General features: G+C 35.9%; 1 protein-coding gene across 1 annotated transcript in view; it reads right to left on the reverse strand.

Moving 5' to 3' along the window:
* Positions 1 to 25,442, reverse strand: part of LOC136981990 (fat-like cadherin-related tumor suppressor homolog) — a 461,240-nt gene that overhangs the window by 158,624 nt on the left and 277,174 nt on the right. The window contains 2 exon segments of the mRNA XM_067278416.1: positions 6,026 to 6,179; positions 16,603 to 17,672. Of these exon segments, the coding sequence (XP_067134517.1) occupies positions 6,026 to 6,179; positions 16,603 to 17,672 (1,224 nt within the window).

Raw genomic sequence — 25,442 nt, forward strand, 5'->3', positions numbered from 1 at the left:
GGCTCTTGATAGTAAGTCCTGATTTTTACATAGCAGAAATCTTTTATCTTTATCTTCAACTAACAAATTTAAATGATTGCTTCCAAGAAACAATTTTACCATCTGAGCAGTTTGTATATTAAATTTCTCGGTCTTCAAACATTGCTGTGACGCTAGGCTAGTTATCACAGACAGCTCCAATTTAAATTGTAATTCCGAATAGCAGGTGTTCTTTATAGCAGCCATGGAGGGTAGAATGAGTTGAGAATAATCCAATTTTAAAGTGAGTATATGCTTTGGCCCTCATAATAATATATGATGAACATTCTCAGGTTCCTTTGCATTTGCAAAATTATAATATGGAACGTCTGTAGTTCTGTTTTGTACACAGTGGGATGTTTTCTGTAACCAATAAATCTTATTGTTCAATTTCAATATATTAACATCTATATATCCATCTACCAACTTTACAGTAAAAGAATAACTAAATGCCAGAATCTCCTTTTAGATCTGGAAATACATAAATCACCTGAACTGCTATTTTCTGTACACTATAAAAACAACAGGGTGCCACATATTATCCTGCAGCTGCATTCCTGCCTTCACACTTTGTAAATTCCACAATTACTTCTTTTATTAGCAGAGCACTCATTCTCCTATCCACCCAGACATTAATAAACAATGAATTACAACTAGGGGTGCACCACCATATTATTAATAGGGCAGTATGCAATGCTGGTTATTTTCCTTCCAGGTTTTGTTATCTCTATAACTAGGTCAAAAACAAATTGTGTGAAGCTTTTTAGTGGGCCGGAACCACGCTAAAAATAGAAAGAAAAAAGTGTTTTTGCTTTTTTGGTATAAAAAATTTATAAAACGATTTCATCTAAAGGTATAAAATAAACTTTATGCTCATATAAGGACACGTTTGATGAAAATGTTAGAAAAAAGAAAATCTCATGTTAAGACAATAGAAGAATGTAAATCCTAAGATCAACTATCTTTGATTGGGATTGGATGGATAGACAAATTTTGACTCATCTCACGATCTAGGTTCTGAACTTGTTACATTTTGTAATAAGCAAAAACAATTAGAAAGCAATGACATCTCTTTTTTCTTTGGTCCCAAGTCAACCTCTTTGATTGGTTGTTGTAAAGACAACCAATAAGGTTGGTAACCAATTGGTTGTTGTAAAGACAACCAATAAAGACAACCAACAAGACAACCAATTTGGTCCTAAATCAACCAAGAGGTCGATTTAGGACCAAAGAAAAAGTTATAAAAGCCCGAATTTAGTAAATACAGAGAGCTTCTCTACTGGATTACCATTACGTGCTGATCTCCATAGAAAATCTATTCACTGTTTCTCCTGTTCCAGAACGAAAGCATCTCTCTCTCATCATGCACTGTCACACAATAACGCCTTGGAGTTATCCAGCCATTCCTCCGGCCAGCTGTCCAGTTGTCCAACTGACCAATTGTCTAGCCACCCCAATGTCAACCAGACTTTCCCATTGACTCATTCTCTAACAGAAAATAATACATTTGTAAGCATAACCTGTATAATAAACTGGGTCAATTATTTTTTTGTAATTGGAGAGAGTTGTCTCTGTGTCTTACATTCCCACTTGCTTTAGTCACCACTCAGACATCCTGTCAATACACACAGTTCAGCGACCTCACAATTGTTTCCGCACAATCATTTTTTGTTTTTGTTTCCTCAATTGTTTCCTCCACAACAAGCATAGACTGAGGATAGTACAACCCCCAATACCATTTTTGGGCCCTATATCACTGAGAGTAGCACATCATTTTAGAAAGCATGACTTTACTTTGTCTGTAGCCCCCCAACATACACTACAAATGGTGTTATGTAATGATAGACATTCTCTCACATTAAATGAAAAATCAAGAGTCTACAAAATCCCATTACAAAATATACTATCAAAGGAGGAAATTATTTACATTGGAGTTACTACTAGAAAGTTACAGTCCCATATCCTGGAACATCAATATGATATTAAAAACAACAAACCAGCAACTGAGTTATTTAAAAGAATACTAGACAAGGGTTATCTACCGCTTTGGAAACATACCAAATTACTTAAGCAGAGCAATGATTGAAGAGAGATATTTATCTGGAAGAATCTCTATATATCTGCAGTTGGTGTATTGCATGGTATAACACCATGCAATACACCAACCACAAAAATGATGCAATTGTGGGTAACCTTATTCAAACGATTTAATTTGTAATTTTGCATTCACATGTGTACCACAACAATATATGGCTTAGTAAATTGCTTTTTAAGGGTTTTCAAGAAATATGACATCAACTACTATGCACTTCTATAATTTTTCAAAAATATTTCGATTTAATTTCAATTTCTTCTGTATTCTATCCACGTGCCTTGGATAATTTGAAAAAGTTTATTTGATAATCAAATGTTCAAAAATTATACAACCACGAAAGCCGAATTATCGGGCTAGAGTCGGCTATAATAAATAAATAATTAATAAGACAATTTGGCACTAGAGCTTGGCACTAGAGCTTATATATACTGGAGGAGGAGGTCAGACCGAAGGTCCGGGTAGCGTAACTGGTAACGTGTCTGCATGGATAGCAGAAGTTGCAGGTTCGAGTCCCGCTTCGGCCCGATTTCTTTTCCTCCAGTTCCAAATAAATAAATTATTTAATTTAATTAACTTATAATTATTAAATTTAGTAAGAGATGGTGCCTAATGCCAAGCTCTAGTGCCAAATTGTCTTATTAATTATTTATTTATTATAGCCGACTCTAGCCCAATAATTCGGCTTTGGTAGTTGTATAGCTTTGTAACGGGTTAGTTGTTATTTATTTATGTTCAAAAAATAATTGTATTCAATTTCTTTTTCTATTCAGGATGGTGGCTGTAAACTGCCGAAAGTACTAGTGAGTATGTCTTAATTACAAATTGTGATTGTTATGTTATGTGATGTTGTGATTGTTAAGTTATAAAATAATTAACACTACAGTGTTAATTATTTTATTTGATTGTAGGCATAAAGTGTGTTTTTATGATTATTATGGAAACTGCTAGAGAACACTTCTTTTCATTATTGAATACCAGAACTTTGTGATTAAAGCAAAAAGCTCAACTTTGGTTCTTACTAAAGTGCCAAACTCATCCCCAAGCGCATTACTTTTAAGTGTCTCGTTTCCAGTAGATGTCCAAACCTTGATGTCTTAAATGGAATGAAGTCTCCTAGCAAAATTAATTAAGAGCAAATGGAAAGCAATTGAAGAAGAAGAAAGGATACCTGGCCTACCTCTTCTTCATCAAGCTATGAGATCCAAAAACTCGATATCAAAAAGTGGATAAAATAAGATACATAGCTAACAAAAAAGCGTGTGAATTCAGGAAGAAATTAAACAATAAGGTTTGAAGCAGAACTACAGAAGTTCCATATTATAACTATGCAAATGCAAAGGTACCAGAGAATGTTCATCATATATAATTACTAGGGCTGAAGCATATACCCACTCTGATTATTCTCAACTCATTCCACCCTCCATGGCTGCTATAAAGAACACGTGTTATCCAGAATTACAACCTAAATTGGAGCTGTCTGTGATAACTAGCCTAGCATCAGAATGTTTGAAGACAAAGAAATTGAACATACAAACTGCTCAGATGGTAAAATTGTTTATTGGAAGCAATCATTTAAATCTGTTAGTTGCAGATAAAGATAAAAGATCTGTGCTATGTAAAAATCAATCTTTCTAGTTCTCCCTTTTGTTCTCTGGAATTAAGCACAGAATTGCTATCATACAGTAATGCTTTTATTGATTGTGAGATGTAAAATTTTGTTGTTGGTTTGGGTCGTGAAAAATAACTTAAAACACTTGTTAACAGGAAGCAATGATTTAATATACAGAAAACAATGTACAGGTACTCCTCACTTTACGACTGAGTTCCGTTCCGACGACTACGTCGTTAAGCGAATTGGTTGATAAGCGAGGAGCTTGTGCCGGGAATATGGGATCGTCGTAAAATTACACAAATTATGCAACAAACTTCAAATTTATTCATAAAAAGACTATTATATTATGCTATTAGCCTATTATAGTACTATAAGACAATTATAGTGTGCAAGCCTATTATAGTATGCTTAGTACACGTCACCATTTCCCACTGATCGACACTCAAGCTGAGAAAGGGGATTCCCCGAATTACAGGTCGAAACTCGATTGGTCGTAAGTGCGAGTGGTCGTTAAGCAGATAGGTCGTAAAGTGAGGAGTACCTGTATAGCAAATTTCACAGTACCCAATGTATCAGCCTCAAATCTCCGCACGACAATACTCAGTGGATGGTGGTCATGGAAGCATATATGACACGTGTCTTTACAATCAACTCATTTATTAAGACAAAGGATGCTTACTCCCTCTGGGTACTGGTTCAAAAAGTCTGATATAGTTTGAATGTACATTGTGCCATTGATGGATCTTTCTTGGGAAATGGTGAAGCTAGACGATGTCGGCCCTGGGGTGGTATTCATGACAACGCGATGCTGGAGAAGAGACATCATTTTCGCTTGCACTTTCAGTGAAACAAGCTCCAGGTGTTGACACAATCTGATGGAACTGTACCCTTGACCTTGATGTCTAAAGTTTTTTAAAAACATAGTTTCTCTCTTCCAATCTACCTTTCCAATTGGCCCAACTTCTCTCATCATGCTTCGCGATTGGTCCCTCCTTCGTCTCCAGGTGAAACCCGAGACCAGTTTGGGTCGTGAAAAAGGTCCGTTTCAGAGAAAGTATTTGACACCATTCTTTGACTATGACCAGGAGATGTTAATGACACTATGAAACCTGCACTCATATTTTACTCCATTATTGCTTTTTCTCTGACATTTTAGAATTTCAACAATCTAGTGCAATGTCCTTTGACCATCAACCCTTTCCCCTTTTTCCAATTTTCTAACTTAGATTGATTGTATACGAGTGCTTGTGTCAAAGTTCCATCTTTCCAGGTCATTCCAGAACATTCCTCTATGATTTATCATGTCGTTTATCACTGCATTGCATTTGATTTGACAACTACAGTTTTTTTCCTCTCTCTCTTACATAACTTTCAGTTTGTTTTTCCTCAGGAATTTTTATATAATCAATGATCTTCTTTAATGTAATACAACAATTAATTTGATTTCAAACCTTGTCTGGAGTCTCACGAAAAGTAAAACTTGCTAAAACATAGAGAAATTGACAAATAAAAGAAGTAAAACTTTATAAGATTTTTTAAAAAGATTATGTCTCTTACTCCTTTTATTTGTCAACTTTTCTGTTTGTTATTTGTTTTAGCAAGTTTTACATTTTCAGTTTTACAGTTTTACTGATTTTACCCTACATTTTTAACACTTACTTATTCCAGCAGTCACCATTAGATATATTACAGTTTTATATTATTAATCATAATAAGGACTAATGAGGAGCATATGGCTCAAAATGTGTTTCTTTTTAAAAAGTAGAAAATAAAATTTGCTTTTATCATCAGTAAAAGTCTTCCTGTAAGATAAGTTATCCTTATCAATTCTGTGCTTAATTCTGAAGAAATGGATAATTTACATTATTAGTTAAATTAGTAAATTTGAATACCAATTAATTAATTTAAAAGCATAAATATCATCAGGATGAAAAGTTGAAAATTAACTTTAACATGTTTAGCAATTTAAATGTTTATCTTGGATTAAACATGTTTTGTCATTCTTTTGTCTTGGTGATAATTATGGAATCAGTAATCAGTACAAAGATAAAAAGCATAAAAAAAGCACACAAAAAAATTTAGCAGTTGTTATTATTTGGTTTTAATTTAACAGAGTTTATTAATAAAATGTTTATTAATCAACAGAAATAAAACCTAGTTGAAAAAAGTTAAGTGTAAAATTATATTTCTCTTTTTTATTTTCTTATAATAGTTTAATCATAACTCGATAATAATGTTATTTAAATTACATAAATTTGTAAAACAAAGAACTTCATATAAAATTATTTTTATTTGCCAACCTGATGAGGAGTCAATGAGAAAATCTTCTGCTCCATAACCAGACAAATAATATTTTAAATGTGCATTCCTAAAGTCATCTGCATCAGTTGCTTGGACAGTTAGGATATAAGTGTCAGCAGCAATGCTTTCAGATACAAGTTCTGTATATTTTGACTATTAAAAAAAATTTAAAAATTAAAATATACAATTATGGAAATTAATTAGTAATATTAGTAATCGATGTATAAATTCAAAATTTTATAATTACTATATCTTTATTAAAAAGTATATTAACTTGGATACTGTCAAATTATCCAGCCGTATACTATACTATACTTTCTGTGAAAGATTGTTGCATCACAACTATTACAGTGTTGCAAGTGAAAGGTGAGACTGAAAATAATTGAAAAAGTAACCATATGGTAAACAATGAGTACAACAATACACTCAACAGCAATGCAAGTAGTTAACTATTATTACTGGATTATCATATCTTCAACTTCCAAATAAGTATGAAGATCTCTTTGATGATCGATTTAGCTGTAATTTCATCAACAAATTTATTCAGACTACATGAATTTGCAAGACAATTATAAAAGTTACTGTTCAACTGTTACATAGCTGTTAAATGTATATGTCCAATGCTCCGTTTCAACCAATTTGACCTATGCTGTTCTAAATTAGATATTCCTATGTTAAGCCGTAATGTGCACGAAAACGAAAACTGATATATGATCTTAGTATTTTTACTTTTATTATTATTCGGTTTTATAAAAAAATAATGTGTTCTCTTCATTCCTTAGATTTACTATCTGAAAAAACTGGATTTCCTCTTAAATGCACCAAAAAACTCACAAATCCAGCACTTTAATTTTAAACTTTAAAAATCCACTTCATTCCTTACAATCTTTCCATGGATTATTATTTGTATATAATTTTACAAAACACTGTATACAAAAACTTTAAGCATATATATAAAAATAAGAATGAACTTAACAATGTAATAGTCAAACTAATAACCAATTGAATGCAGACAAACCAAGTCCAGACTAAAGAACCCACATCAAAATAGAACAAATTGAAAAAACAGATAATGTACATATTTTCCACATTTTTCCCCCTTTTTCTTAAAGAAATTTGTTATGAGATTTTCTTTCTTGTCAATGTTCTTCTATAGCTGAGATGTTTATTTACTTACTGCTCTTTTTCCTCCTCCTTAAGTACTTAAATGCCTTGTAGCATAGCTTCAGCAACTTTAGATTTTTCCAAATATTTTTTTTCTACAGCTACTTTAAGCTTCTTACTTGCTTCAAAATGTTTTTCATTTGTTGTTTTCTCTGCTTCCCACTTCATTTCAATTTTCCTGAAGTTTATCAATAGACTGTCTTGTTTTATGTACATCTTCTTTCTGTTTCTCTTCCATAAACTTTTGCTATTCTTGCTCTTATTTTTGCTTCCGAGTCAATTGTCTTTCATTCTTTTCTTCTCCATATAAGCTATTTCAGATGCATAGATTGCTTGTTAATACCATCAGTTTCTTTGTAATTGTACATATTGGTACATCTAATTTATTACTATATCCTTTAGCATAACTTATATGTTCATCTGCCATTTAGCATCTTAACCTCCACACATGCCTTGTTACCTATCAAAATTCTCCCAGATTAAGAACCTCCTTCCACATTTACACTTCCATGAGATAATGTTAAAGAAGCTTGAATGACTACTGATATGAAAGTAGTTCAGATTCCAAAAAGTTTTCAGGACAAGATAAACATCTAAAGAAGCTGAGTTTGTTTCACAATGGCTTTATTACTACTATTGCTGTGGTAATAACTCAGAGATAAGGTTAAATGAAAGAATGACAACTAGGTTTCATCATGAAAACTAAACTGTACATCTGAACTCATTGGTGAGTCAAGTCATCAAATGGTGACAATTGATTATTCAGACCCTTCTTAAGAGGATGATGACTCATATAACCCAAAGTTCATTGCCAGCAGTCATGGTCACAATGAGGGTAGTAGTGTCTGCAACAGAGTATCTTCCTAGTGAGGAATAAACAATATGATTGATACAGAACAACTTTCATGATGTTACATCGTAGTCAAGTTTAGAAAAACGAACATGACGGTGTGATAATCCTGCGAAATGCATGTTGTCCAACAAAGGTGAACATACCGAACAAATACTAGGCACAGTATATGGTTAAACAAAGTATTTTAATTTGTGGAATATGTACAGATTCTTTTGGATTCCAACTCAATAGAAAATAATTACAACACAGCTACAACAAACATTAATGGCAGACAATGACAAAATATGCACCAAGGAAGACTATAAGTAATACTTAACAAATTAACTTAAACTAAGGGAAGAGAGAAAATAACAGGAAAAATATTAAATAGTGAAATAGGATATAGGAAAGAATGAAATACTCAGGATGTACAGAACTTTGCACAATTTTGGTGGGAGGCACAAGAAACTTGCTTAGACTGATGGCTCGTTGTCATCTTCTCTAGGTTATCCTTTATACCTAGTTGATACTGCTTTTATCGTGACAACAATAAAATTCAAGTTCCTATCAGATTAGTTGCTCTTGACAACACAGAGAACCATCTTCCATGTCTGTCCACTCTGAGGTCCAGTCCAAAGAATGTCCCACAACCTCTCACTAGTGCCCTCTGGTCCTCTTTCTCTCTTTGTTTTCTGTAGTTCCACAAATCGGTCCTCACTATCCAAGGGAATGAGTTAGAAAAGAAAGTTCTAGAAGTGAAAGGAACAAAAAACAAAGGGAAGTATTCTAAAACTATGATTAGATTAATATATAATTATAATGGCATACTGCAACAATGGTTTGATCTTATGATGATGTGATGTTTGGGGTTACTCAAAAGACAACGGGATATAATACAAAAAACAAAACTTTATTATCGAGTACAAACATAAGATTTTTTTTTAGAATAATACAGGTTTGACTCTGAGACAAGTCCTAAGAAAAAAAGTTTTCACAACACAAATATAAAATTCATAATAAAAATCTTCATTACAATCCTTCAGAAGCCCAAAGTTATCCAATATGCCAACTCCAAATTATGCAAGTATAGGCCATGTTTTTTTAAATTAACCTTAACTTACTTATAGCAAAATGATAGAAGACAGACAGATAGATGAAGGAGGAAGAGAGATAGGATAGGGGTACCCAATTGTCTTGAATGTTCCCTCAATGGTTCAGGTGGACTCAACTTTCTTTGTCTCACAAGATTGTTACTCCATTCTCAGACTTCTCTGCAAATTTTTCTTTTAGACGTTCCTTCTGAAAAACACCTCAAAGACTCCTACTATATGCTCTCCTTATCCGATTCCTGGCCTGAACCCTGCATTTTCATACTCTTGTCGTCTACTAACAAAATAATCGAGAGTCTCACCTTGATCCGTCCGATCTCTTTGGCATCTACCCAAAAAGTGGCTCTGTCTCTCTTCAGATTGCCCCAGGGCCTTCTTCTACCCATTGTTCACCTCCCACACCTTTGGGATTTGAGCATGGGTAAAAAGTTCTCGAATTTTGGGGAACATAGAAATTAGAGAACAGTAGAAAATAGAAAGTTCATAGGTATGAAAAAGATTGAGGAAAGAAAGAAAAAAAAATTATAATATAAACCTATAAACTATATACAAATGACAATCCAATCTTGTTTGAGAGTCAGTCATGACTTGTTGCTAGTCAATGCAGATGATGGTGCTGTGATGGTCTTGACTGGATGGGTTTATGTTGGAATGATGGGTTTATCCTGTAAAATGTATGCTAGTTTTACCCTGTTAATGGAGACAATAGCTTTGCAATCTTGGATATTGATTATTATTGTTTCTCGCTCCTTGTGTGGTCCTGATTAAAATTGACATAAAGGCAGCCAGTTGGTATTGAATCTTATGATGATGTGTACATTCTTTCAGCTCTGAATAAGAAAAAAACAGTCGGCAGGTTGCTACGAAACCCTGGACAATGAATTAAAAACCGGACTGTCTGGATGAAAACTGGATGAGTGGCAACACTACTTAAGAGACTGCCCTGTAAGTAGAATTATTTGGCAAACTTTCATTTTGTTATCCACGAGGTTGCAACCGTCACATGCGCCAAGCACTAAGTGCTGATTTCAGTATTTACAGGAACACCATTTGCTCTAGTATGGACTCTTGGGAAAAGGGTTTCTATTTGGGAAATTAACAGAAAAAAATTTTGTCTGTGGAATAAGAAGAAATTGCTAATAATTTCAAATTGGCCATGTGATGTTTTACTTGGCTAATGAAGGATTCACAGAGAATTACATATACCATTTCAACTGCTGTTGTCCCTATGTCCACTTTAAATGTTGATCAAATAATCAGGTGAACTTCTAGCAGATTATCAGTCCATTTGCATTTGACATAACCACCTCAACTTCTTCTGATAAAATGCTGGCAAGTTGTGCAGAAATGGAGTCAGCTAGAAAGACAACTGTGGCATTGACTTCCACTAACAGAGTTGGTTTAACCTCATATATCAGATTCTCCAAACGAATAATTTTTTTCAAAGATGGAATATCTGTGTATTCTTGTTTTCGACCATAAGTAATAAAGCCAAATATTAAGGTGGGAGGTTAATCCTTTGGATAAAAGTCAGAAATACATGGAAAGACCAACACTGAAGTAAAAAAATTCAACTTGGGATTGATATAGCTTAAACAAATAACCAGTTTTCTGTAGTTTTGTTGGTGTAGCAATGCCAATACATTAATTATGACAAAAAACCTGATATACTATTATAATTAACTCAAAAAATGCTTGAATCCAGTAATAAATAACAACTTTAACAAGTAAACTAACATTTTCAATCCTATTTAAAGATCATCAGGTTCATATGATAGAACAGAAAACAACTTTAAAATACAAATGATCAAACTATTTAAACTGTATTATATATTGTTGTAAAACGCACGTGGTGAAAAAGAGTCCGACGAGGGGATAGGAGAAAATTAAACTTCTTTATTTTATTTTTCACCTGCGTTTGTTAATTTATACAGGATTATATTTTGTATTTCGACACTCCTTGGACAAGGTCATAAATTTTTGACACTTGGGCAGAATCGTTATTCTAAGATCTCGCGACAAAAGAATTGAGGTACACGACGCGACACAAAAAAACGCGAAAAAAAAAAACCTATAACTAATTAATTAAAACTACTTATACTAGAGAAGGAAAAAGAAGGTGTAGATAATAGGATAGAACCAGACAAGAACGGGTACCCAAACTTAGCTAGCGAACTCGTGGTGGTGGCTATAACTCAAGCCTTCTTGGACAATACAAAATTCGATGACTGTAGAGTTCGAATTTTCTCCTTCCTTTGTGTTTCCTTCGATAAACTTCCAGAAGGGCTTTTGTATTAGATTACTAGAGTTCCTTTCAAGATTCTGCTACGTTCGGCTTGCTGCCTCCTTCGTTCTCCCGTTGGTGCGAAATTGACTTGGAGACCTCACCAAACACGTTCTTACAGCTCGATGTCTCAGCCAAAAGTGTCCAGTCTATCTCCCTTTTAGCTCCTCCAGGCTATCCGTTTCTTTTGTCTTATAACCAGTTCGTCGCCACTCGCAGAGAGAGGTTTCCAGAAGAAGGGGGACAAGGAAACGAAGGGTAGAGGAATTAAGGGAAATGAGAAATATATATATATACAAATAAAATATACAAAAACGGTATGGCGTAAGACCACAATATGACATATTCAAGAGTTGAATATAAATAAATACTTAAAAACAGTTAAGATATCTAAAGATAATAACCTACCCCAACACAAAACAAACAATGAACCTACTGCAACACATAAAGATAATAACTTAAAAACAATACAAAATGAATATAAATAAAATATGCTGATGGTTTCTATGCAGCAAGCTTCCCATCTCTGCACTTCATATGATCCAGGTGCCACTTTCCTGGTTATGGTTTCTTTCATTCCCCAGGAATTCCTAATCCTTACATTTTGTCACAGGGCTTGTAATTTTTTTTTGCTTCATATGTTAACTCTTATTTTGGCAAGACAGAGTCTGATTGTTATCTACTTGCAGGAGTGTTGATCTGAGTTTGCGTTCTATCAATAGTTATCTAGGACTTTTCACACCTTTCAGAGGCATTGTTCTGTAGCTTAGCAATGCTACATGTATGTCACCATTATTTCCTTTGCCTTAGTAAAGAGTCTTTTTACTATCTAGACTCCCTTTTCTGCTAGACCATTGGATTTTGGGTTTTCTAAACTCAAAGTAGCATACCTAAATCCATATGATTCTGAAAAATTTTTTGAATTCTTCTGCTGCAAACTGTAGCCCATTGTCACTAACCACTATTTGAGGAATTCCAAACCTAGAGAACACTGATTTAAGATCTTGGACTATGGCTGTAGATGTTACTCTATCAAGACTGACATCATCTAGTTAGTTTGAATAGTATCTACTGCTAGAAGGTAGTTGTTAATAACCAGTTTTCTGTAGAGTTTTGTTGGTGTAGCAATGCCAATACATTAATTATGACAAAAAACCTGATATACTATTATAATTAACTCAAAAAATGCTTGAATTCAGCTCGATGTTGCATCATGTATGACATTTCTTAATAGAAATTTTCTATCTCTAAGTTGATACCTGGCCAGTAAACTGCTTAACAAGCTTTCTCTAAACATTTCTGTATGCCCAGATAACCTTACTGTATTCTGCGCACAATACCTTTTTTCATGCCTTATGGTTTAATTACTCTACGAGGTCTGTTCAAAAAGTTACCAAACTTTATTTATTAAAAAAAAAAAATACTTCACTTACAATTTATTGGTCAGGATCCCTTTCAAAATAGTCTTCTCCCCAATGTATACACTTATTCCAACAATGTTTCCACTTTTTGAAACAGTCCTGGAATACTTCTTCCGGAATGCTCATATCCGGAATGCTCCATCGAATTTTTCTCTATCCCTGGAATGGTGGCAAATCTTTCTCCTTTGAGTGTGGTTTTTAGTTTGGGGAAAAGGCATAAGTCGCATGGGGCCAGGTCAGGTGAGTAGGGTGGATGAGGAGGCACAGTGATCTTGTTTTAGGCCAAAAACTCACGAGTTCTGAGGGATGAATGAGCTGGTGCATTGTTGTAATGAAAAAACCACTCACCACTCCTCCAAAGTTTGAGTTGTTTTCACCTGATTCTGTCTCTTAGATATTTTATAACCCCCAGGTAGTACTCCATGTTGACTGTCTGGCCTGTAGGTAGGTATTTGTGATGCACAACCTCCTTTGCATAATAAAAAACAGTCAACATCACCTTAACATTTGAGCAACCTTGTCAAGCTTTATTGGGGTGGAGGATGTTTCACTCACCTATTGTGAAGATTGCACTTTTGTTTCAATGTCATCACCTGTTATGATCCTGGACAAGAAGGTTTCATCTTCTTCAGCTCAATCAAACAGTTCCCGACAGACTTGAACTCGATGTTGTTTCTAATCTGCTGTCATCAGGCGAGGCATAAATTTGGTGGCAGCTCAATGCATCCTCAATTTTTCAGTCAGGCTTTCATAGCAAAACCAATCGAGATGCCACACTCTTCTGCAAGTTCCCGACAGTCAAACGTCGATTTGCACAAACGAGATCACTCACTTTCTCGACGTGAGGGTCGTCAGTTGAAATTGACGGTCGTCCGGAATGCTCTTCGTCTTCCACTAATTGCCATCCCTTTTTGAATCAGGTAAACCACTCATAACACGTGGTACATTTCATAGCATCTTCACCATAAGCCTTGGTAATCAACTCAAAAGTTTCCATGAAGGATTTCCCAAGTTTCACACAGAATTTCACAGAACAATGCTGCTCCTTCAAAGAGCTCATTTCTGCAGATTTGATTTTTCACCAAACCCCACAAACACCTCTTCACATAAACGGCCGTAACTAATCATCAAAACAAGACATCATCAAATGGGTCGAAGGAGGTTACTCGGGATGATTCTGCAGACACAATGCCTCCAAGCAAATTAAATAACAACTAACTGGAGGCGTGCTATTCAAACAGTTCGAGAACTTTTTGAATAGACCTTGTGCAACAGACCACAACCTTAACACAAGGTCATTAAAAGTGATGAATGCATAAAACACACTTTTATAGGGTCCAGTTCTATTTTGTCTCCTGCTTCTATTGCTCTCTTTAACTGGTGCAATTTGTTATCTGGCTTAGTTGCCTTTTTAATTGTTTCTACTATTGGATCACTTATAGGTAGCATAGTCTCAACTAAATCTACATGTATTTGATCATCATCTTCTGTTTCAAATTTTTTCCCATTTGACATGGCTCTGGAAAGAGTATCTGCTATAAACAGAAATTTGCCAGGTGTATAACAAATATCAAAATCATATGTTAGAAGTCTGATAAAAAGCTGCTGGAGGCAAGCTGGCATGTCATTAATGTTCTTTTTAGCTATGGATATTAGTGAAATATGATCTGTTTCTAAAATTATTTTCTTTCCATAAACATAACTTCCAAATTTGTCACATCCAAATACTAAACTAAGAGGTTGTTTCTTAATTTGAGCATTGGCCTGTTCAGCCTTAATGGTTTGGCTGCATAAGCAACTGGTTTCCAGTTGTTATTAATCTTAAATTTAATTTTTAACTTTAATTTCTCTTTCTTCAACTTGCATGTTTGATAAATGCATTACAAATACTCAAATTTGTATTCATTCTAAAAATTTTTGTTCATTTTAATTTTTAAACATTATTCATTTTGCTAATACCTGAAGACGGCTCATGTAAAATGACAAAAATCTTTGTAGGTTGTATTAAATCAAATTTTGCTGAAATTCTAAAAAACAGAAGGTGTTGTGGTAGTACACCAATATTTTTATTTGTATATATCTAATAATATATGTATATATTTCTACACTTTCTTCCTTCTTTGTTCTCGGTTCCTTTGTCTTTCAATTTCTAGAAACTTCTAAGTATGGGTGGTGAGTCACCTACTTCGAGCACAAAAGAAAAGTGGTAACCCTGAGGGCTAAAGTGAGAAAAGATAAGCCACTTTTAGCTGGGACGTCGAAGGAAGAAGACGCAGTCTCCAGACTGTCTAGTGTTCTCCAGACTATTTTAGCCTCAGTTGGAGACGTTAGTCAAGCTTAGACTGAATATTTTGATCTCAGGAATTCTGGAAGGTTAGAAAAGTTTTTGATTGAAGATATTTACGTCGTTTTTTCTCAACCCTCACAAAAGAAATATTTCGGCCACCGCCACCACAAGAGTGTTCACCAATTTTGGGTACCCTTCTCGTCTTATTCTATCGATATACTCGTCCTGTTCTCTATCCTTTTCCTTCTTCCGTTTTTTTGTTAGCATAAGTAGTTTTTAATTCTTTAGATATAAGACTTTTTTTGTACCGCGTAGATTTAAATTAATCGTTTTTTTTATTTTATTGTCGCGGGAATCGCGTCAACTGTTCTGCCTGGGTCTAGTGTTAATTGTTCGTACAAGAGCACGAACGGACCACGAGGAGCGTCGGAATCCATAAGAATCCTGCTTATTGTAAAGACCACGGGTGAAATAAAGAACGTTTTTATTGTATTTCTTGTTATCTCTTTGTTAGTTCACAAATCACCACGTGCATGTGTTAACAGTGTGCATATATTGTGATCACACCATTTGGATGCCTATCTAACTGTGTTCTTTTTATTGTAGTGTTCTTTAAGATAAGAAATTGCTTTCTCGAAAAAACTGAAACATAAGTATTAAAGCTTTTTAAACTATAAGAATGCAAATATATTTTAGTTTAATGATGTTTATGGATATATAATATGTTCATAATGATGATCAATAAAAGTCAAAACTACCTGTGTTCGAAATGCTTAAAAATGTATTCCGACAAAACAAATTGTTTTGAGTTACTTTATGGTTAAAATGATTAAATTATTATTTCACATATATAAAAATTTAACTAATTAAATTCAATCCTAATTATATAAACGTAATCAAGCCCAATGTATTAATAATAAACCAAATGATTGCCATAATTAATCAGGCTAATTAAGCGCTATTATTGACGATTAATTATTAAGTAATTTGGTACTTAAGTACTAAAAGGTAAGCATTCGATGCCATCTCTTATTAAATTTTATAATTATAATATTTACTAATTAATTTAGAACATTCTGGAAGAAAAGAATTGGCTCTGGAGTGGGACTCAAACCTGCAAACTCCTACTTACTGTGCAGATGTTGCATGAGTAACCTTGACTGGTTATATCAATAATTAAATGGGCATGGAAGCAAAGAAGCACTTGGGGTCCAGGTAGTGTAACTGGCAATGTAGCCACACAGTAAGTGGGAGTTGAATGTTCCAGTCCTGCTCTGGGCCAATTTTTTATTCCAGAGTATTCAAAATTAATAAGTAAATATTATAATTATTAAATTTAATAAGAGATGGCACCTAACACTTACCTCTAGTACCAAATTACTTAATAATTAATCATTAATAATAACACTTAATTAGCCCAATTAATTATGGAAATCATTTGTTTTATCAATTCTAATTATAAATAGATCTAATAGTTACCTTTAGACAGACTGGTGGATTATCATTGACATCAATAATCTCAATATCAACTGTTGTTTGACTTATAAAAGTTCCATCAGTGATCGTAATTTCAAGGAAATAACTTGCAATATCTTCTCGATCTAAAAGTTTGCTGACAAATAATTCTCCAGTTTGACGAATGTCAAATTGATTTTTTGGATTTCCATCAGTTATGTAGTATTCTATGCTATTATCAATATTTTCATCAGCATCAATAATTTCAAGTCTAACAAGAACAGTACCAGGTAAAGCATCTTCAGCAACAGAACTAGTATATTTTTGCAATTGAAATTTTGGAGGATTATCATTATAATCTTGCAGTTGTATAGTAACTGAAGCTGAAGAAGAATACATAGGAAAACCATTATCTTCAGCAATAACAGTAAAATTATACCAAGATATTGTTTCTCTATCCAATAAATTAATAGTGGTAAGCCATCCAGTTTTTGAATTTAAATGAAACACTGACACTGCCTCTCCAAAATCATCTGCAAATTTGTATACTACATCTGCATTTTGTCCTACATCAGAATCATGAGCCATTATTTTTAAAACAGAAGATCCTTCTTCAATATTTTCAGCAACAATAATATGATAAGAAGAAGCTTCAAACACTGGTGGATTGTCATTTTCATCCATTACATGAATTATAAGATTAACATATGTTAAAATATAAGGTTTAATTTTTGTCTTGGCTTCAATAGTTAAAAAATATGTGGTCTCCTGTTCTCGATCTAATTCCGACATCAATAACAAATGGCCAAGTTTATTAATGCTAAACATTGAAGTATAAGATTTAAACATAGATTCTTCTGGAGCAGCAACGATTGAATAAAATATAGGAACAGATGTAGGATTGCTAACATTTAATATTGATATAATTGTACCAATAGGAGCTTGTTCTGAAACAAAATATTCAATGCTTGTTTGCTCAAACTGAGGTATATTAACTAGTGATGCTAACAGATGAATAGTTACTGGAACAACAGAAAATTTTGAAGGGGTTCCTTGATCTTGTGCTCGAACAAAAAATTGAAAATAATGATTTCCTGTAAATAGAAAACAAAAAAAAAATATATATATATATATATCTGGTGTAAACAACACACACACACACACACACACACACACACACCACAACACACACACAGGGGTCACCCTGGCTTTTTTATAGAAATCACTAACTGTCCATTTGCCAAAATAGGAAGTTATTTGTTAGGTTACTTTTTATCTTACTGTGACTTTTTGTACAAACATAAAATGAAAGGAAGACTGACAACATAAAAAAATGCAGAGTTTTTATGACTGAGTTTCCCAAGCAACTTTATTTTTATTTATTAACAGTAAAACTGTATTAGATAACATCAATTCTGTGATACTCTTTTTCACCAAGCAGTTTTTTCTTCTTTTTTTTGTGGACTGCTCTGCAGCTATTTGCCACTCCAGTCATCAAATGATAAAAGCAACAGCCAGATCAATAAAATTTTCAAGAATTGCAAATTTTGCAACAGGCAGTGTGACCCCAGCACACACACATACACATACACATTAAAAGAAATGGATAATATTCCTGTAAATTGTGTAAAATAAAAAAATAATAAACCACATGTGGCGGCCGCATATTTGTAACTGGCGCTACACCTAAAAATCCAGGTGGCGCTGGCGCGGCAGATATATAAACATGTACAAGCCGTCCGCCATATTCTTTTTCCCGACTTACCAGCGACAGTCCGGACGTGAGCTATTCTCATGTACCACGTGGATGCTATCTAACTGTACAGTTGTAGAACGAGAATTCTTTGTACATAGTGTGAATAAAACAAATATGAGATATACAACCACATGTTTTATATATTCTCAACGAACACAATTAAGTGGTGAGACAACCACCACATTGGTGACCCGAACGTGATTTTCTCGTTCCGAAGCTAATCCAACTACATCGGCTGCTCTTCATCAAAGTCCGGAAGACTAACAGGGCCAGAGACATTCATCAGCATTCAGGACAATCAAGTAATAATTATTTTTTATTTTTACGCTTTTTCACACGTGCTGGACGACACATGTCGAACAATGATAACAAAAGCATGGCGGCCCACGTGCCAGAAATCGCCCGAATGGCGGTGCGAGCCCCACCGTTCTGGAAGGCTAATCCGACACTTTGGTTCGCTCAAATAGAAGCCCAGTTCGCAAACGCCAATATAACAGTCGACGAAACAAAATTCAACCATGTTATTGCAGCCATGGAGAGCGAAATCCTTGCCCAAGTGAGTGACATAGTCGTCCAACCTCCAAACAAAGAGAAATACCTCACACTCAAACGCCGATTAGTCGACCAGTTCGCAGATTCAGAACAACAGCGGCTACGACTATTGCTTCAAGGCATCAAGCTAGGGGATCAATGCCCGTCTCAATTACTACGAAAGATGCGAGAGTTAGCCACAAATAAAATTTCAGACGACGTGCTAAGGACACTTTGGCTCCAGCGCTTGCCAACAGCTGCTCAGCAAATACTAGCGGTAAGCGGCGAAGATCTGACGAAAGTTGCCGAATTGGCCGACAAAATTTGCGAAGTCACCGCACCGATGGGCCAAATTCAGGCCATGTAACCGCCGCCGGCCGAGAACCACGTGGACGCGATCACCCAGTTGAAGGAACAGATATCACAATTGTCCCTCCAGATACACCAAATCATGGAGTCAAAACCCTACCGACGTAGCGAACATGGCAGCCACCGTTTTTCGTCTCCCCATCGAAACAGAAGCACATCAAAGGGAAGGCAGGTCTGCTGGTACCACCGGAAGTTTGGAGACAAAGCAAACAAATGCACGTCCCCCTGCCAATTCCAGTCGGGAAAGTGATCGGGCCGTCGCTCGACGACACGGGCGACGGCCAATCTAGGAGACATAGGCTCTTCTTGTATGACAGGGCCACGTCGACGCATTTTCTGATAGATACAGGAGCGGACATTTCTGTAGTTCCCCCAACTCCAGCCGAAGCAAGAAGAGAGCCAGACCGACTGCAACTCTTTGCAGCAAACGGCTCAAAGATCAAAACGTACGGACGGAGACTATTATCATTGGAATTGGGTCTGCGCCAGTCGTTTCAATGGCCGTTCGTAATAGCTGCAGTATCCAACCCAATAATTGGAGCGGATTTCTTAAGGAACTTTGGCCTGATCGTCGACATTCGACACAAAAGGCTTATGGACGCCCAAACGAAACTTGCGAGCGTGGGAAAAGCCGTGACGGGACCAACACCGACACTATCACTCGTCGGAGACAACTCCTCCTTCCACCGTCTGCTCGCAGAGTTTCCTGAGCTAGTTACACCATCTACACCAACAGAACTGCCCAAACATAGCGTCGTCCACTTCATTCAAACCTGGGGACCGCCAGTCGCAGGAAGGCCTCGCAGACTTCCGCCCGAAAAGCTCAATGCAGCAAGGAAGGAGTTCGAATATATGATGACCCAAAGGATTTGTAGACCATCCAGCAGCCAGTGGGCTAGCCCGTTGCACCTAGTGCGGAAAAGCAACGGTGACTGGAGGCCCTGTGGAGATTATAGGAGGTTAAACGCAGTAACAGTTCCCGACCGCTATCCCATACCTCATATACAAGACTGTGTGCAACTGTTACGCGGCAAGTCCGTTTTCTCGACGCTCGACCTAGCGAGGGCTTACCACCAAATCCCGGTGAACCCGGAAGACGTCCCCATAACAGCAGTGACCACCCCTTTCGGGTTGTTCGAGTTCCTATACATGGGCTTTGGCTTATGCAACGCTGCACAGATGTTCCAACGGTTTATTCACCAAGTCCTACGCGGGCTGGACTTTTGTGTGCCCTACTTCGACGATGTGTTAGTGGCATCGACCAGCGAAGCGGAACATCGAAAGCATCTCAAAACCGTCCTGGAACGCTTCAAAGAATACGGAGTACGAATCAACCCATCCAAATGCATCCTTGGTCAATCTGAGGTAAGATTTTTAGGCTATCGCGTAACTCCCGCAGGCGTCGGTCCCTTGCCAGATAGGGTTGCAGCAATAAGTCAGATACCCCAACCAAAAACGGTACATGAATTGCGTAGGTTCCTGGCAATGCTGAACTTTTACCGGCGTTTCATTCCCCAGGCGGCAAAATCCCAGACACCCCTCTGCGAATTCCTAAAAGGGGCGGCAAAGAACGATAACCGTGCAATTAATTGGGACGAAAACTCAAAAAACGCCTTCCAAGAGTGCAAAGATAAATTAGCATGAGCAGCAAAGCTAGTATATCCCAATTCCACGGCGCCGACAGCACTGATTGTTGACACTTCCGACTTCGCCGTAGGGGCGGTCTTGCAGCAAAAGCAGGACAACGAGTGGAAGCCTCTAGCCTTTTTTTTCCCACAAGCTAACACCTGCAGAGCGCAAATATAATGCGTACGATAAGGAACTACTCGCGGCTTATATCGCTGTCCGACACTTTAGGCATATGCTAGAGGGCCGTGCATTTACAATACACACAGACCACAAACCCTTGACCTATGCCTTTATTCAGAAATCGGACAAGTGCTCGCCCCGGCAGGTTAGGCAACTAGATTTTATTGCCCAGTTTACAACAGATATTCGGCATATCAAGGGCAAAGAAAATATTGTAGCCGACACGCTTTCGCATGTAGAAACAATCACAAATTGGCCGATTAACTATCTGGAAATGGCTAAAGCCCAGGAGACAGACGACCAGCTGCAGGCACTACTTAACAACCCCAACTCGACCGGGTTAGTTCTGAAGCTGCTGCCAATAGATGATTCGGCAGCCCAGCTGCATTGCAATGTGTCAAGAAACAAGGTCAGGCCGTTTGTTCCCAAGAAGTTTAGACGACAAGTCTTCGACTCTGTTCACGGCCTGGCACATCCTAGTATCCGCGCAACAGCAAAATTAGTAAGCGAGCGATACTGTTGGAAGTCCATGAGATCGGACATAACCAAGCGGACGCGCGCTTGCCTCCAGTGCCAACGCTCCAAGGTGCACAGGCATACTCGCTCAAAGCCAGGCACCTTTCTCATTCCCAGTGCTCGTTTTGAGCACGTGCATATAGATATAGTGGGTCCGCTTCCCCCATCGCAAGGCTTTAGATACATCGTTACATGTATCGATAGGTACTCCAGGTGGCCTGAGTGCATTCCGGTCGCCGATATCTCAGCGGAATCGATTGCAAAAGTTTTTTACGCGAATTGGATATGCCGCTTTGGCGTTCCGCTCAGATTGACCTCGGACCAAGGACGTCAGTTTGAGTCCGACCTTTTCCACTCTTTATCGACAACTCTGGGCATCAAACAGATCCGCACAACCCCGTACCATCTAGCGGCAAATGGAATGGTGGAACGGCTCCACCACACACTTAAGGCAGCCCTACGTTGCCATGGAGGAGACGATTGGGCAAATGTGCTCCCAACAGTTCTCCTTGGCCTTCGAACAGCATTCAAAGAAGACATACAGGCCTCCACTGCCGAAATGGTTTACGGTGAAAACCTTAGGTTGCCGGGCGAATTTTTTACTCCAAGCAGGTACAACCCCGACCCAGCAAACTTCGTCGGGCGTCTTAAAAATACCATGGAAAAGTTACGCCCAACACCCACCAGGCAACCAAACAGGACAACTTGCTTCGTACACGAAGAGCTGAACTCGTGCCAACAAGTATTTGTGCGCGATGACACGGTAAGGAACTCGTTACAACCAGTATATTTGGGTCCTTTTCGTGTTATATCAAGAGAGGACAAGGTTTTCACCATCGAACAGGGCAGCCGAAAGATAGCAATAAACATAGACCGGTTAAAACCGGCATTCATCGAGGCAAGCCCAGATACGGAGTCCGGAGGGCTCCCCCTAACTTCCGAACAGCAGAAGACAGCTACTAAGACGACAACAGGAGCGATGACGCCGGACAACAGACGAGCGCCGGTCTCAACCAGATCCGGTTGACGGGTCCGATTCAACCCGCGATATTTATGACGAGTTAACTGTAATCATATTTGTAACCATATAACGATAAGCTTCTCGTTGTCACTGGTGGGGGAGTGTGTGGCGGCCGCATATTTGTAACTGGCGCTACACCTAAAAATCCAGGTGGCGCTAACGCGGCAGATATATAAACATGTACAAGCCATCCGCCATATTCTTTTTCCCGACTTACCAGCGACAGTCCGGACGCGAGCTATTCTCATGTACCACGTGGATGCTATCTAACTGTACAGTTGTAGAACGAGAATTCTTTGTACATAGTGTGAATAAAACAAATATGAGATATACGACCACATGTTTTATATATTCTCAACAAACACAATTAAGTGGTGAGACACCACACCACATAAGAAGAATGTTCTAAAAAACATTCTTTATATCATTCAAATACAGAATAACCACATTTCAAAATATTAGTGTTATCCAAATAATAATGACCATAGAAATAATTCTGGGTCCGTTTAAAGTCTTTATCCAACATAAAGATACAAGCAGTTCTTCACTAAAAAAAACTGATGACATAATATTAAGAAACACAAAGACACTATACATTTGATGTCAACCGTTTCTTTGAGGATCCAAATCAACAACACAGTTTTAAAAATTTTTCAACCCGGAATTCTTCGTGTGATCATTACTATTTGAATAAGTTAATTAATTCTTGAAACTTAACAATTCATTTACTTTTCTGGCTTATAGCATAGGGAAAATATGGTGATTGCTCAAATTTCTTTTGCATTTCTCCACATTTTAACACTCCAGGAGAAAAATTGTAAGTAAACCCCTTAGAAAATTTCATATGTGTGGGGTGTAAGTGTATGTTTTAAAATCAATTTTGCATTATATTTCAGGACTGGAAAAACCAAACATTTAAGAATTTAGCAAGCTTATTTTTAAACATGGGGCATTAATGCTATTAAATTTTGGTGATTACAATCAAGGAGTAAAGAAATAGACAGGGTTCTTGTGTTGTATCTCATGTGGAGTCAGACTTAGTGAAAATGTTACTCGTTATTGGCATCTACAGTTTTTTTGTAACTCATTTCTATCCTCAAAATTAAGCCTTTTGCATTTTCATAAAAATAAAAAATTTGATTAAAAAATTATTTTTAATAAAATCTCATCGCAGATTGCACCACATGCAACTTTAACTTTAAAAAATGCTAAGACATAGCTCAAACTTAAATTTCTCTATACAAATGTAATCACCACTTAAAATGATATTTTAATATCAACATCAAATAAATTTTTCGAACTGTTTTAAAAGTTCGACACCGTTTTAACCCCTTTTTTCCTACTTTTTTTTTAATTTTGTAATTAAACATAATTAATTATATTAAAAATAATAAAAATGAAAAAAAAAACGAAAGAAATGTGTTAATTTTGAAGAAAAAGCTTTGAAGTACAATTTCCTTTTTCTCGCCTTAGCGCGAAACTTGACACTGAATGAGAGTAGTAGTGGTTTGGGCCATACTGATCACAAAATTAATTTTCTAATTACAAATTTAAAATTAAATTAATTTTATTTTAACTTTAAAACAAAGTTTCTGTATTAATTATTAAATGTTTTTATAAATTTGAATAAAATTAATTTTTTAATTATAAATATGACACATACTGATCACAAATTTGAATTAAATTGATTTTCTAATTACAATAAGGCAAAGTTTCTGTATTAATTATTAAATCTTTCTATAAATTAATTATTTTATAGAAGATATATGATTGGTCGTTTTTTGATATAAATTGAGTTTTAAGGAAAGTTAGAATTTATTTTTAATACCAAGATTAAAAATTGCAATCATGGAGAGATATGGTTTTATTATTACTTACGACGGTGATAGAAATTATTCTGTTTCTCCTCGTTTGTACAAGTCAATAGATACGTGTATTGCTGCGGTAAATAATTTTTTTTTCGATATTCCTGATAATCTCCCTATTGTTTTACGTTATTTTAAAGTTAATGATGAAATATGGAAAGGAAATGGAAAATTCGGTTTTATAATTGTTGACGAGAATGGAAGAATTTATGAAGTTAGTAATAAATTATATTATTCGTTCGAGAAATGTTCAGAAGTTATGAAAGAAATTTATATAGAAAGGAACAAAAAGAATATATTAATATTTAGGGAGATAATTTGTGGATCAAAGCATTATAAATTTACTAAAGCTTATAAGTTTGATTAATATGTATTTCAAACATCCTAGTAACTGTATAATCGTTGGACCTTCTCAATGCGGAAAGACAACATTAGTGAGAAAAATTATTCGTAACAAAATTTATGAAAATACATTAAAAAAGATTCTATGGTGTTATTCCGTATATTTACCGTTTTTTCACGAGGAAAAAGATGTTACATTCATGTATGGCTTACCTGAATCCGTGCAAGGATGGGATTTAATAATAATTGATGATTTGATGCATGAACTCAGTTCAAAAACTGCATTTTTGTTTACAACAGAGTCTCATCATTATAATGTAAGCGTGATCGTGATAATGCAAAATTTGTTTCCAAAAAATAGAATTATGAGAGATATAACTTTAAACACGCATTATTTGATATTATTTAAAAATAATCGCGATGAAAGTCAAGTAAGTTGTTTGGGACGGCAAGCTTTTGCTGGTAAATGTGATTTTTTTATGGATGCATATAAAAAAGCGACAGAAAAGGAATTCGGTTATTTGTTATTAGATTTTCATCCTAAAACGAATAAGAAATTTTCTGTGAGAGATTCGTGTTTTCCTGACGAACAAGGTATTTTTTGGATATACTTACCAATAAAATGAAGAACGTAAAGAAAAATTATCATATGTTA

This window comes from Centruroides vittatus, unplaced genomic scaffold (genome assembly GCF_030686945.1).
Source record: "Centruroides vittatus isolate TY-2023 unplaced genomic scaffold, ASM3068694v2 contig_8, whole genome shotgun sequence".
NCBI lineage: Eukaryota > Metazoa > Arthropoda > Arachnida > Scorpiones > Buthidae > Centruroides > Centruroides vittatus.